Raw genomic sequence first — 15,265 nt, 5'->3', positions numbered from 1 at the left:
GTTTAAAATCTCTCTTTCCGTCATTTCGTCGTGTTTACATGAAGAGCTGTCGTAACTGCACGATCTCCTCGCACTGATTCGCACCATCGTAGGTTTCACCACCAACGGCCTGACCGTTCACCCGCTTCTCACCCGAAGGTTTTAATCGACGGCCACCTCTCGTCTCAGCGAGACAATCTTAACACGCGTGGTTTTTACTTGGAAGAGAAACGTCCGCGTCGAGATAACAATGCTACCTATGGTCTAAAAGACTTCACCGTGTTTTTCTTGCACCATTAATGGAAACGGACGTTAGGATCTGTGGGACAAGTCACTGACGAGTGGCCTTTCATGTTTATAAGCTCTTAAAACACTTCATACCACTTTTTTTTTTGTTATTTCCTCTGTCTTGTAAAGAGAAGACGATAAAGATAAAATAATCACTAGCTGTTTTTTTTTTTAGGAGGATAAAGAACGCTTAATTCCTCTCTAATGGTGAATGATTCTCTGTATTGCAATGTTTTAATAAGACTATTGCCGTGTTGTCTGCTCACCTGGATCCTGAGCTGTATCTGAAGTTCTGTGCAACGCCCTGTAGGATAGTGTTTTGATTGGGGGGGGGAGTGTGACCGACGCTCATGATTAAAAATCGGTAACGTGTGTGTGTGAGAGATGCCTGCAGGACTTCACGTACACCTGTGACAGACAATGTTTTCTATTGATGTTTTTATTTTTCTGTTGGGTTTTAACTGATATTAACAATATACATGTCAAAACTGTGGTAATGATATTCAGCCTGGAATAAATGTAAAAAAAAAAATAATGAAATTAAACACTTTTAACATACAGATCAGGGCTGCTCCTTTTTTCTGTTTGCTCATTTTGATGTTTTTTTTTTTTGTTTTTTTTTGGTATCTGTGATGGTGTTGAGGCTCAAACGCCGTCCAAGCCTAACGGTACTAATATACAGGACTGTCTCAGAAAATTAGAATATTGTGATAAAGTTCTTTATTTTCTGTAATGCAATTAAAAAACATGAAATGTCATACATTCTGGATTCATTACAAATCAACTGAAATACCGCAAGCCTTTTATTGTTTTAATATCGCTGATTATGGCTTACAGCTTAAGAAACCCAAATATCCTGTCTCAAAATATTAAAATATTGTGAAAAAGTATACTAGTAGGCTATTCAACTAATCACTTGAATCATCTAATTAACTCGAAACACTGCAGGGTTTCCTGAGCCTTGAAAAACACTCAGCTTGGTTCAGTAAACTAAATCACAAGTATGGTAGTGGTTAAGAGACGACATAAGATTCTCACAGTAACTGGTGTACTGACCATGGCATTACTGTCCTTGATTGGCCTGCCAATTCCCCTGACCTGAACCCCATAGAGAATTTGTGGGGTATTGTGAAGAAGAAGCTGAAAGACACCAGAGCCAACAATGCAAATGAGCTAAAGGCCGCTATTGAAGCATCCTGGGCATCCATAACACCTCAGCAATGCCACAGGCTGATTGCCTCCATGCCACGCCGCATTGATGCAGTAATCTGTGCAAAATGATTCCCAACCAAGTACTGAGTGCATTAATGGACATTTTCAAATGTTTGATTTTGTTTTGCTGTTATAATTTTTTTTTTAACTTGGTCTGAGGAAATATTCTAATATTTTGAGATAGGATTTTTGAGTTTTCTTCAGCTGTACGCCATAATCAGCGATATTAAAACAATAAAAGGCTTGCAATATTTCATTTGATTTGTAATGAATCCAGAATGTATGACATTTCATGATTTTTAATTGCATTACAGAAAATAAAGAACTTTATCACAATATTCTAATTTTCTGAGACAGTCCTGTACAGGCGTGCGAAAAGGTGTTCACTTTGGTCATTAACACCCAGGTGCCAGCAGGTGTCGCTGTCAGCACAGACTCCTTCATGGTGTCAGTGTTTGTGCTGCTAAATCCACTCGGCCTGGTGTTCCCGGGATCATACTCCACAGTCAGAGGTCACCCGCGGCCCATCCGCACCAGAACCAGTGAGTCCGGCAATGTAAACCAGGTCAGACATGTTTGCAGAAGAAGTCCTGACAGGGTAACAAAAACAAGAGCTCACACACACATATGATCCGTTTCATTATGAGTTTCTCTCTGTGAGTCGGGCCACTTGTTTTTATTGGTTGTTGTTGCAGAAACACAAGAAACAACAAAGAAGTTTCTTCATAATAGTTTTTTTTTATTACCATATTGTCTACATACAATCCAGATACTGGAGAGAGCACGGAGCACAGCGGGACACAAACTGTGGACCGATGCACAGGAAGACGAGATCCAACTCAACATGAGTTACCTTCGGGCTGGACTGCCGCGGCACATTAGGAGCAGTCCAAACGTCGCTCTGATCACAATTCATCAATTTACCCGGATTAAAACGGGCGAGGGCCACCAAGATTTTACTGGAATTGTTAGAAATTTAGTTTACAGAAAAATACATGACATTCAGGGACTCCAGGTTAGCGCTCTTTAGCTTTGTTGAGGAGAGGACAGAAACAGTCTGTTTACAGTAATGGTTATTAAATGCCCTGAAAAAAGGCTGATCTATGAAAATGTCACACTATGCTTATTTCTCTGCTGTCAGAAAGAAACCGTCAAAGTGCTCAGTTCTGTTATATACATTAAAAAGAGGTTAATACTGTTCAGCATGGGGTTAAAAGGTGAGTTTTTCTTTAACTAGCATGTGACTACTAGATTTCCTCACTTCTTCGACAGTCCTTTGTTTAGAGATCTGATGAACACTCAGCGATGAGGCTGAAAAGGCTCCTTTCTCTCACCCTTAAAGAAACCGTTTTTACAACAGAGGAATTACAGAGGATGCTAAAAAGGAGCAAGGTTGTGTCGAAAAGCATCACAGGCCCAATTTAGGACTTGATATGTTGTCATAATTAACAAGAATTTAAAAGAGAAGCAACTTGACAACGAAAGGATGTAAAACAGCTACTGCAAAGAAGATGATTCCTCGTCAGCATGAAAGGTGAGATATATATATAAAAAAAGCTTACTATTTATAATTTCTAAAATGTTCCTTGTGAAAACAGCTTCTTTTTAGAAACATGTTCAATCACACAAGAAGCCTCCAAACGCGATAGTATCTGTGGCCTGACATCAAAATCAGCTTTATTGGCCTTGACTGCACAATCAAGGAATCTGACTTTGGCTACAGTGCTCACAGTGTAGACGTTAGCTATAAATATATAAACAGTAGAATGTACATGTGCCTATGTCCATTTTATAATATGTTAAGGAAAAAAAGGGAGTGTGTGATAGTGCAAATATGCTTATTTTGTTCCACAGCAGTGTAGCTGACCACTCTGGCTGTGAGGTGTTCAATGTGTTCATCAGAGACACAGCCTGGGGAAGAAACACTGTAACACTGCCACAGACATATAATTAGGCCTAAACTATTCACACCTCTGGTATTTTTAGATTTGAAATCTTGTAAAATCCATTTGGGGAAAAAAAATATTGTAATAAAAATGTTGTGTAGGAAATTGTACTATTTATTTAATGATATTGCATTATTTGTATAATTATTCTAGAAGTAAATTAAAAACATTTATTGGCATTACACTTAAACTCTTCCTCTAATTGCTGACCAGCTTTTTGCATGTTTGCATCGGCGTTTTGATTTTCTAGCTTCGATGATGAGTTTTGCCTTTTTTGAGGCTGGAAGGCATTATTGCCATCACCCTAATCTTTAGCTACCCCGACAGAATCTAGCACCACTCCAAAACATACACAAAACGTCCAATCAGAAGAAACATGTTGGTAAAGTGAAAACGTTACTTTAAACCTAAATCTACCTTGAGTATGAATAATTTTGGGTTTAACTGAACACCAAAAAAAAAAAAAAAAAAACTGAAATGAAGGCGTTGATCATCAGCATAAAGATGCACTTTGGGGTTAAGGGTTCATTTAAACGCTGAGCTTTGACACCTATTTGTAAAAAGTCACAAACTGGTTCTTCACATGAAAAACAAAAGAAAAGTGAGCGCGTTCAGGGTTTCTCTTAGCTCCGTTTCTGTCTGCATGCAGCGCTCAGGTAATGAAAGCTGATGCATTTTTACTCCCAACTTGACGGCACTTACAACGTCACCCCCCCCCGAGGCCAAATTGACTCTTCTCTTCTGGACCACAACAGTTTCTCTCTGTTTTTCTTTAACTCAGACACAAGGGATTAACCACCACTGGCTTGGTCTTTAGCCCTTTTGACACAGACTGACACTTTAAAGAGTCCGAGTGCAAGGTTCAAACTAATGCGGTCGCTCGATCAAGAGGACTGTTGCAGAATGGGTGGGAAACATTTCCTGTTGTTGCCTGTCAGAGCAGGTTAGCGTGCACCAACAATCTGCTCCGGGACCATCGGTTCATTGCTCCCTCTCTTGTCTCTAGATGGGAGTAAAGGTCACCAGGGGCTGGGGCACCAAGACGTGTCTGGGTACAACAGACAATGGACAGATCTGAATCTGAGGAAAAAGAGGGAAACGAGCGTCACAATGCCTGGAAGCCACCAACCGCTGACTTCAAAAATAAAGCCTTAAACAATCGGCTTCGCAGACACGTCATGAACAAAGCCAGGAAGCCCGTAGTATTAGAGCGCGTACAATAAGGGTAACGTTTAGTACGGGGTTTTAAAAACAAAAAGGTTTTCCTGCTGCAGACTTCCAAAGCTGCTGCCTGTGAATACCTACGTTTCGCCATGTTACCAAAAACCTTCAGTCTACTACATTGGGATTTAATTTCCTCAGCTCTGCCTCCTAATACAAAGAATTAAGTCTCAAGTCAATTGCAGCGTCTAACATGCTTGTCTTCACGGCTCGCCCTGTACTTCTCTCCATCCATCTTTGCATCACCTCTAAAGCGTCTCCACCGCATAATGCTGCCACTACCAAGTGGATGTCGGGTGCAGGAGTGTCTTTTTTTTATGGGCTTAAAAAGGTTTATTTCGGCTAATCTGACCAGAGCATCTTGTTCCACGTGTTTCTTGAGTCTCCTGCATGGCTTGCGGAAAACAGCCTGCTTTAAACTTCTCCCTGACCTATAGAAGAGTTTAAAACTGCGTAGACTGGTCTGGTTGATACTTTTTGCTTTGCCTCTTTTTGTTCACTAATGTTCCGAGGCCTCCGCTGTACCTATTGTAAGATGCAAATTACAAACCCGTTGACTCTATTTAGTATCCATGTGACTTCTGAAGGCAATAAGATGCTTAGTTAAGGGTCTATTAGGGTGCTGATGTACTGTGGTTGCACAACAATCACTAAAAAGAAATGGAAAGACATAATTTTCTTTCTAGTACACAATTTGGCATTATTATTTTTTTCCTCATAAAATCCCAATGAAATAGATTGAAGTTTGTGGTTGTAACGTGACAAAAAGGGGAAACGTGCTATTATTTTAAAACAGCTTTTGAGCAACGGTTGGGAAGACGCTTATTTGTTTCGCCATCAAACCAAAACACTTCAACAATAACAGATTATAAACGTCACTGATTGGACAAGCAATCAAAAAAGAGGATTGCGGTCTTATTTTCAGCCACTTATTCTCGCAGTTTAAATGTGATCTCTATTTTTGATCTGCGCTACAAGGCACGACAAGACGAAAACAAACCCAGTTTAATCCACCAGTTGGAAAAATGTGTTTTCACCTGGTGGGGTCTTCTTTCAAGGAAAACGGTCCTTTCACGTTAACAGTGTTCCTGCTGTTTTCCACAGTGCCATAGCTGAGAGTAACCTGACAGGAAGGCAACACAAACATGTTAGAATTGTTTGGTCTGATTTCTTCTGCTGAATAGTGACTCGCAGGGATTTATAGTGTGTGTACCTGGCTGTGTATGTCCGACACCACGCCCAGGTTCTCCAGGTGGGAGTGAAACAACGCTGAGCGGGTGAGGCTCGCTCCCAGCTGCGCCTCCACAATGTAACCGACGGTGCAGTCGTCAGGCAGGCGGATGTGCTCAGCCGTGGCCATGAAGGCGCCTTCGCTGATGGAGGGGAAGAGGAGATTTAACGCGGCGATCGTAACAGGCCGCCGTTTCTGAACGCGTCTAAGCGAGCGCTTACCTGGCCCAGGGCTTCATCTTTAGAGCAAGGCCCCTGCTCAGACAGAACCCGGCTCCTCCTGTGGCGAACCAGAACCGGACTCGTTTCTTCACACACACACACACACAGATACAGGGTGAGCTTATGTACCACACTGACGATAACGAGTCTGGATGCCGCAGATAATCAACCACAGCAAAATGTGTTTTTATAAACACACTTTTAAAGCATTTTTGTTTGCCCCAGAAGTTGGGACTGGATGTGGGAATGACGTCCCAGCCGGTTTATTCCTCTGTTTCTACATAACTGTTAACAAAGTAAAATGTATTGAATCATGCATTAAATCAATCGAACGGCTAAGCATCACACGTATACAACAAAACCTTTCATAATGCGACGTGTGTGTGGGATTTATTGAAATAGAAATTGTCCAAATTCCGTTCCTGCAGCTTCCGCTACTATTTAATCACATGGAAGCCATGTTGGATTTTGAGAACAAAGTTGGTAATAGAGATGAACCGGTTAGAGTTGTGGGTCCGATTCCTGATCTTCTGTTATTGTAAAGCCTCGACTTGACAACGCAGATCTTAGGCACTCCAGTTTTTAGTTTGAGAACTGCATTATCAAAACTGAAGGGCAGCCATCAACGTATTTTTCTATCCTTCATTAACTCGTCATATTAGGAACAGGCAATGCGAGGGCAGGTCACCGTAAAACATGGGTTTACTGAGAAACAAATCCAAAAATGGTTGGGGAGTTGAGATTTTAAATTGGCTTTAGCATCTTATATTAGCAATTAGGGCTTTTAGCATGGCTAGCATTACTAAAACAGCCTGTTCTGTGTGTATATTTCAGAGAAAGTAGATCCTAACACGAACTGTGGGATATTCAGAGACCTGGGCACATTTGTTTTTACACCTTTTGTGTTTCTTCTGACTTCTTTTTAAAACATCCCACTAATGCTGTTTTACTGATAAAAAAAAAATACTACTTAAAGTTTTCGACTATCCCATCAACAGTCTGGGCCAATCAAGATGAATATCCTCTAATTCCAGTCACAAGTCATTTTCTCTGTGTATCTCCGATTGGTAAACAAGTTTCAGCATTGAAAGTCTGAATTTAGATTTCAATTGCCGTTGTGGTTTATTTTTTTCCCCCCTAATTTGGAAGTTACAACTTATAAATGTATATGGAACAAATCATAATTAAATCACTTGTTTATTTATCGCGGAGCCAACCACTTCAAGGAGTGGCTGGAGGTCCTGGGGTGATTTCAAAGGCTATATAGTTGTTCTCGTTTAACAAAAACAAGAATCGCCAGGGCTGTTATCTTGTCACCTTGTAACCAAACACTGTTAGGCTGGTTTGGACAAAATTCCCAGAAAATTCCTTTTTCAGAGGTAAGCATAAAACCAACAGGTGTGAACGTTTAGCAGTGACAGCAATTTACAGAACAGAAGTAAAATCCCAATGCACCCCCCTTACCATTTCAGTCATGCTTAGAGTCTCTGTGGCCTCGATTGGCCTTTCGAGGCTGGGCCGGCCGATGTAAACGTCCTGCGTGTGGCTGTACTGAGACAGGAGCTTTAGGAGGGAGCCCACGTTCAGGTAGTTATCGTCATCGACGTGACAGAACCACCTGAAACACGACACGAGGACAGACGGTCAGCGTATGTGTGAGCGGCGGGGCTGTTTGGAGTCCCGTACTAACTCACTTTTTTCCAGAGCTTAGAAACGTGTCGTACTCCAGGGCCATTTTACAGGACAGGGCCTGACGGGTGTGGGCCGCCGAGCAGTTGGTGTTGATCAGATGAGTTCCTGATGATCGATTTTAAAAACCACAAATCAGTCATCAATCATCAACAGAAGTAAAACAAGAAAGAAAGAAATGTTTTTTTAAAAAGGAGCAGATTAGAGCAGAAAATACTGTCTTTATTTATGTCTCACGTACTCTAAAGCAGTGGTTCTCAATCTTTTTCCCCATGAAAAAACAACTTTTTAATTTCACATCTTTTTTTTAACCCCCATCCTTGAATAGGTAGGATGTAAAGATGTTTGTAGCAGCTCGATTATTGGATTTTAACAGGACAGGATTTTATAGGTGTTAAATCAGTTTGCCTTCAGAAAATCTGTAACTTTCTATCTTCATTCTACTGTGTGGCTGTAAAAACTTTCAGCGTTTACAACCAGATATTTGACACCATTGACTGGCAGTGGTGTTCCCATAAGATTTACGTTTCGGATACCCACGCTCAGATTCTTCTGCCTTTGTTTAACATTATGGACATGAGGACAAAACATCAGCCTAGTTTGGTTTTATTATTCGTTCGGTAGTAAGGCAAAGTGAAAATGTTAGTACTTTTTGCCTTTTGACAAACTTTGGTCAGTCCAAACACATAACGCTTAACAAAATGATCCTGCATTAAATACCAAAACCGTCAAATCACAGTTCGTGATGAGTGACACCTTCATTTTTTCCTGTATTTTTAATGGTTAGTTTGCCACCAACACGCACCAGTTTCTCCTCTGATTGGTCTCTTTGACCCGCCATTGTCCAATCAGCTCAAATCACAAAAATTATTGCAATCGGTTGCAAGCGTAACTGAGGGCGGCAGAGTTTCAAACGCGGATTTCTACTTTGCGTCTGTAATTAGTTGGAGATGGTAACCCGAATAAGAAATAAAAACCTTTTCTACCTCAGCATAAACATTCTTTTTTGACATTCCACCATACAAAGTTGCAAAGCTTGACCTGCATGTAAAAAAAATACTTTTGATGCATATTTGCAAAAAAAGTGACATTTATTTGACATTCTGTGCTGTTTGACCCTGTTGGTTGTGTGATGGGCTTCCCTGTGTAAACACAAATATATCTTGCTTAAATTTCATACACACACAGATCAGTAAACTCTTGCTTATGTTTGTCTGTGAGAGCAGTAAATGCATGTTTTTAGTGGTTTGTACAGAGAAAGTGCAAAGTGCTTTTTGTCCCACGTGGCACTCCATACTTCACACACGCTTTCAGGTTATTGGGGTCCTCTTTAGTTAGACGCTGCTGCTTTATAGCGGCCAATGTGGAATCAGACATTTTTTGCACTAAATGATAAAAAAGGAGCCGCGAAACAGAAGAATACTTCATTGTTAATGTTACTATTCAATGAACAGGAAACAGGAGGGCCTGTTGATTAAACCCAAAGTGACTTCCTGTACTTCAAGGAAACATTACTGCTCCGTCAGCAGGCTGGTTCCAGCCGCCCTGCCTCTCCTGCTGCAGATAACCTTGCACCTAGTCAGCAAAAAACCTCGGCGTGTCTGTGTGCGCATGCAGCTCACCCATCCTCTTCCTCAGCCTTTCATCCTCTCCATCAGTGAACACGTATGTCTGTAAAAAGAAAAAAAAAACAACACAAACATAATTAAATTCATGACCAGAGACAGAGAGAAACACCCTCATCCAGCTGCTTTGCTTTGCTTTGTTGGCGGTTCACAGTTTGTGATTTCAGGTGAGATCCCCTCCCGTGTTTCCGTAAACCCCCCCCAGCGAGCCGTGCTGATTCTGGACGGAGGCCAGGGCGAAGGTAAGCCTCCTGTCCATCAGCGGCAGAGCAGCTGCTCTCAGACTGGTAGCTCTGAGTGGGTCTGTGTGTGTTTTTGTGACGAGTGATGAGGCTGAGGGTCACTGAGCATTCAGGAAGGAGAGGGGATCCTATTTTTTTTCCACAGGAAATGAAGACATACACTAATGAACACACACACACACAAGTCTGTAAATAGTCTGCTGTCTCGACTTTGTATTTCAGGACAATAGATTTTGACTCAAACAGTAACAAGTTAATGTGCAGCCCTTGGGGTTTCCTATGAGCCTGTTTACAACCACAATGGGCGAAGAGCTGTGTCATTTGTTTCCATTGTACCCGAGAAAATACGATCATTCACTGCTGTAAAAAATGACATTTATTGTGCCTTACAACATTATTGATACCCCTACAGTTCTTTTCTGACGTATCGAGGCAATTTATTGGGATTTTATGCGGTACACCAACACAAAGTGCATAACTGCTAGGTGCAAAGGAAAATGATTGGTGGGTTTCAACATTTTATAATACAGATCTGAACAGGGAGGCATTCAGATTCACTCCCCCTTGCATCAGTAGTTTGTGGAACAAGCTTTAAGTCTTTTGGGCTATGTCTCTAACAGCTTTGCCTGTCTTGAAGCTGATTTTCTTTTTGCAAAATATCTAAAGCTCATTAAGATTGCAAGGAAAGCATCTGTGAACATTTGTTTTTATAGTCTTCCCACTGATTCTCAGCTGGACTGAGATCTGAAATTTGACTGGGCCATTTCAACACATGAATATGCTTTTATTTAAATCTTTCCATTGTATGTTCAGGGTTACCAGTGGGGCAATAGACCTGATTTCAACATAAAAGCTGTATGTAGAACTGTAGACAGGGGTGACAGGTCTATTCATAGTAAGGATTTCTACTGAAATATTTCACATTGGTTTAGACCGAACTAAACTGACTAAAATGCTCCAAGCTTTGAGTTAAACTTGAAAATGAATAAGGTACACAAAATGTCGACAACAATGCAAAAATGCCAGAAGGCATAAACTTTTGTATTGTAATCTAATTTAATCCTTTTTTATTTGTGATGTTGCGGTAATAATATCAACGTCCAGAAAATAGTCTGTATTTGATTTGATTTGTGGTAGGAAAATACAGGGAATAATTGCAAATATGATGAATATCCATATTTACCCTGTACTGGCAGATGGAAACATGCACGTTAATCTAAAGTGTTGTTAAAGAAACAAAGGGGAAAATAATGAGCTGTACAGAATGTGTAGCTTGACATCATCAGATACAAACTTTAGTTTGTTGCCATAAGAAAAAAAGTAAATCATCCGGTCAGATGCCTTAAAAGAAAAGCAGAGGACTTCTGATCGAAGGCTCATCGACCAAAATATTGCCGAACTATTTAGACATGGTTATATCATATTTAAAAAAATGCTCACTGGGTTGTGGTCCTGCTGGAACCTCTCTAACCCCCACCTGTCGGTCGTGGCAGAGGGCCGTTCACACTGAGCCTGGTTCTGCTGGGCGTTTCTTCCTGCTAAAGGGGAGTTTTCCTCTCCACTGTCGCTACGTGCATGCTCCGTATGAGGGATTGCTGCAAAGTCAATGAAACAATGCAAGCGACTGCCTGCTGTAGCAACATGATCATCCAGGAGGGGGGAATCTGCTGGGTTTACTTGGTTGGAAAAACGTTTTTCACTAATCTGTGTGATCTGATAACAGTTGACTTTGTTAAGTGCCTTGATATGACGTGTGCTAAGAATTGGCATTATATCCATAAAATAATAGTCATTCGGTCAACAGATCCCCCCCGCCCCCCACCCGAGCTGTAGATTTCTGCAGCTCCTCCAGAGTCACCATGGAGCTCTCGGCTGCTTCTCTAATCGATGCTCTCCTTTCCTTGGCAGTCAGTTTACGTGGATGGTTTTATCTTGGTACGTTTGCAGCTGTGCCCTAGCCTCCCCATTCTCAGAGCATGCGTTGTTTAAAGCTTCGGCATATGGTTTCATACCTCAACCCTGCTTTAAACGCCTCCACAGCCTGACCCTTGACCCGTCTGCTGTGTTCCTGTTTGTTACACGCAGGTGGACTCTATTAATCAGGGAGACTTCTGAAGAGATGTGGTTGAACTGGATTTTATTTATGGGTACCTGAGTAAAGGAGCCCGAATACAAATACAAACAAAACCATACGGATTTTTGTTTTTGAGCTGAGTAATGTGCCGGTTCTGTTGCATGAAGTGCGCTTTAAATTGCATTGAAGGTTTTTTTTTATGTGATTAAACGTGAAAGAGTTCAAGGTCTTACACACTGTAAGTCACTGCAGATCCAAACGGAGAAGACGTGGCTCACATGCCTCCAAATGCAATAATAAATCTTTGATTCGAGCACCGCGTGATCACATCATCGCCCACGGTTAAATGGATCGGTAGGGGAGGGAGAGGGGGAGAGGGAGTCCCGCCAGCTGTGAGCATCCATCACTCTTTTTCTTTTCCCCCTCTTTTTTTTTTTAATCAGCCTCTTCATCTGTGGGTCTGTGTCTCACCAACGCAGGCAGAGACAGGCAGTGGGGGCGATGGGGTGAGGATGGGGGGGGGGGTGGTGTTTGTCTTCAGGAGCTGAGCTTTATAGCACAGGAAACAGTAGCGACGGTAACCTCGAAGGCTGGAGAAAGTGATAAGTGTTTGTGATGAGACACGTGTTTAGCTTCCCATGAGAAATCGGGTGAGTTCCCAGGCCGTGCGCATGAAGGCAACACCGGCTATTTGTGTTTGTGCGCGTTCGCTGTGCTGTTCCCATTACTCAGCGGTCTCACAGAGTGAGAAAAGGTGTGTCTGGGAAACAGGTGGAGTACAGTCACCTGAACCGTGGGAGCTCACATCCAGCTGATCCCCCCCCACACACAGGAGCCGTGTTTACATGTCAACAGTTCTTTTCCCCACTCCGAAGACGCTGAGGTTTACAGAGAAATCTGAACGCTGGCTGTCCGATCCACAGTCACGTCTGCGTTCGATTACGGGCTTTGAAGCCGCTGGGTGCAGTCCACCACCGTTCCCATGTGTTTTCCAGCAACAGATGCAGCTTTGACTCACTCGGGCCTTGCGGTTCAGACCAAAAGGGTGCATTTGATCTAAAATATCCATCTGTGAAGCGCACAGACTGATCCTGAATCTCTGAGCAGTTATTAGGTCAAATCTTATAATTAATTCGCTGGGATTTTCTCAGACTCAGGATAAAAAGTCTGCAAACCTGTGGACATCATGATCCTTTTATTCGAGAAAATCGTTTGGAGGCTGATTAGAATTGTTCTGGTTTTAGTTATTTTTAATATATTTGAGAGAAAATGCTTCAAGTGAGCACTTCAGTTTAATGGAAACAAAGCAACTTCTTGAACTTTTGTCCTGTTAAAACTACAACTTCCCAAATATAGCGCTGAGGGTTGTTTTTTTTAGGTTATAGACAAACAAAGTTGTGTATAATAGAAGCGGAAAGAAAAGTATGTTTGATTTCCTTATTTTGTTACAAACAAAATCTGAAAAGTGTTGTGTGGATTTAATGTTTAGCCCCACCCCCCTCTCCCAAGTCAGGATGTCAGAATTAACGTTCACTGGAGTTACAACTGAGAGGCTCTTGGATATTTTTGCACATCTGGAGACATTTTGCCATTTTTCTTTTCAAAACAGCTCCTGCTAACAGCAATTGTTTAAATTCTCAATTGGATTTAAGTTTGGACTTTAACTGAACATAACTTTAATCTGACGCGTTCCATCATAGCTCTAGCCGTGCTTTTAGTCTCTGGTCGTCGGCAAGCCTCTGACTAGTTTCCAGCGCTGCACTGAATTCAGCGCCATCATCTTCTAATCATCTCTGTCCAGCTTTCCTGACTTTGCTGAAGGAAAGCAGCCCCACAGGGTGATGATGCCGCCGACATGTTTCACCACTGGGACGGTGTTTTGAAAGGTGATGCGCAGCATTTTTCATGGAGGTAAAAACGTTTTATTTTAGGTCTCATCTGACCAGAGCACCGTGCAAACAGGACTTCGACTTTCTTCCTAACGTTTCTTCATAAAGCCCCGATGAGATAAATAGCTGTCTTTTTCACAGATTCTCTACCCGAGCTGCGACTCTCTGTAGCTCCTCCAGAGTTACCGTGGTACTTTTGGCTGCTTCTCCAAGGAATGCTCTCTTTGCCCAGACAGTGACTTTAGGTGGACGACCGTATCGCAGTAGATTATTCCATTTTTGGAATGATGAACAGTGCTCCGTGAGATGTTTAAACTTTGGGACGTTGTTTTTTTTTTTTTTTTTTTTTACAGAAATCTGCTTTAAACTTCTCCATCTTCATCCCTATCCTGTCTGCCCTGCTAATTGGTCTTAGTGAGGTTAATGATCTTAACGTCTGAGGTCTTCACAGAACAGCTAGATTTATACTGAGATTTAGATAGATAGATAGATAGATAGATAGATAGATAGATAGATAGATAGATAGATAGATAGATAGATAGATAAAGTGGATTTAATTTAAGGGCATCAAAGTAAAAGGACCTGAATGCACATTAATCCCACTCTAGATTTTAATTTATTTTTTATGTTAAAACCATATATCCTTTTTCTTGCCCTTTGTGCTGTTCTATCAGATAAAGTCATGATAAAAACATCATGAAGTTTGTGGCCAAAATGTGATGAACTGCGGAAACATCCCAGTCACAAAACCACAAGCAAGACACCTCATCCACACATCTTTTTGTTATTTCCTTTCTGATTCCGCCATTAACCGGCGCCGCTCACCTGTGGCAGGTTCCTGGAGATCCAGGTGTCCAGGAGCAGCTCCAGCCTCAGCCGGTGGTACCTCCCGGTGCTTTTCACCGCTATGAACAGGTCCGCCGGGGACAGCTGCTCCACCGGTCCGGGGGGCGCGCTGCTCCGCGGCGGCCCGCTTACCGCTCTCCTCTCCCGGGCCAGTGTCCTGATATACGCGGAGAACGCCGTGGAGCCTGGCCGCGCTGCCGGGGGCTCCTTCGGGTGCGCGCCGGTCAGCAGCAGCAGGACGCCGGTCAGCAGCAGGCAGGTGACCCCGGCGGCAGCGGCGCGCAGTCCCGCGGAGCTGAGGGAGAGCCCCCCCGTGGGTTTCCACATTCTGTCCGCGTGGAAAGTTTTACGGCTTCATGCTTGGTTAGGAAGGAACGAAACTTTGTCTGCCTTTTATTTGAATGTTACAGGAATGCGTGGACTTGTCACATGAGCTCAACGCGTTGCTGTCATCGTCCGGGACTGCGCGTCCCGAGGTTGCGCCTCTTGGATATGATTTGGAGCTCAACCAGTGGGCGGATCGCGGGGCGTGGAGGATCTGAGTGGGGTCAGTGTGGGTGGGGGATATTTAGCACAACTCTTCTGATGGATGTTGTTTACGCTCCAGTTTTTTTTTTTTTAAAGGGTTAGTGCTTGAAATGAAGTGCAAGATTAACACAAATTATAGGCAACTCCAACAAAGCTGCTGCACCACAGCTTTATATACAACTTTATTTAATGTGACTCATTTTCTGACAGTTTAAGACACTAAGGGTCACCATTGTAATGAGATTTCATGTGACAGATTAACACGTTAGTGGAT

At 42.3% G+C, this 15,265-nt stretch overlaps 1 protein-coding gene across 1 annotated transcript; it reads right to left on the bottom strand.

The window, feature by feature from the left end:
* Positions 1 to 2,197: 2,197 nt before the first annotated feature.
* LOC105939188 (beta-1,3-N-acetylglucosaminyltransferase lunatic fringe) lies at positions 2,198 to 14,974 on the bottom strand. Its single transcript, XM_012881263.3, has 8 exons — positions 14,443 to 14,974; positions 9,410 to 9,458; positions 7,793 to 7,895; positions 7,563 to 7,716; positions 6,099 to 6,184; positions 5,860 to 6,019; positions 5,684 to 5,769; positions 2,198 to 4,505 (listed from the first exon to the last, which is right to left on the bottom strand). Exons 1-8 carry the CDS (start codon positions 14,788 to 14,790, stop codon positions 4,445 to 4,447), a joined length of 1,047 nt encoding a protein of 348 aa, XP_012736717.2. The 5' UTR covers positions 14,791 to 14,974; the 3' UTR covers positions 2,198 to 4,444.
* Between the last annotated feature and the right edge of the window lie 291 nt (positions 14,975 to 15,265).

Source organism: Fundulus heteroclitus, chromosome 5 (genome assembly GCF_011125445.2).
Source record: "Fundulus heteroclitus isolate FHET01 chromosome 5, MU-UCD_Fhet_4.1, whole genome shotgun sequence".
In the NCBI taxonomy this organism is placed as follows: Eukaryota; Metazoa; Chordata; class Actinopteri; order Cyprinodontiformes; family Fundulidae; genus Fundulus; species Fundulus heteroclitus.
Note: the sequence above shows the minus strand (reverse complement) of the source record. Positions and strands in the feature narration are given on the sequence as shown.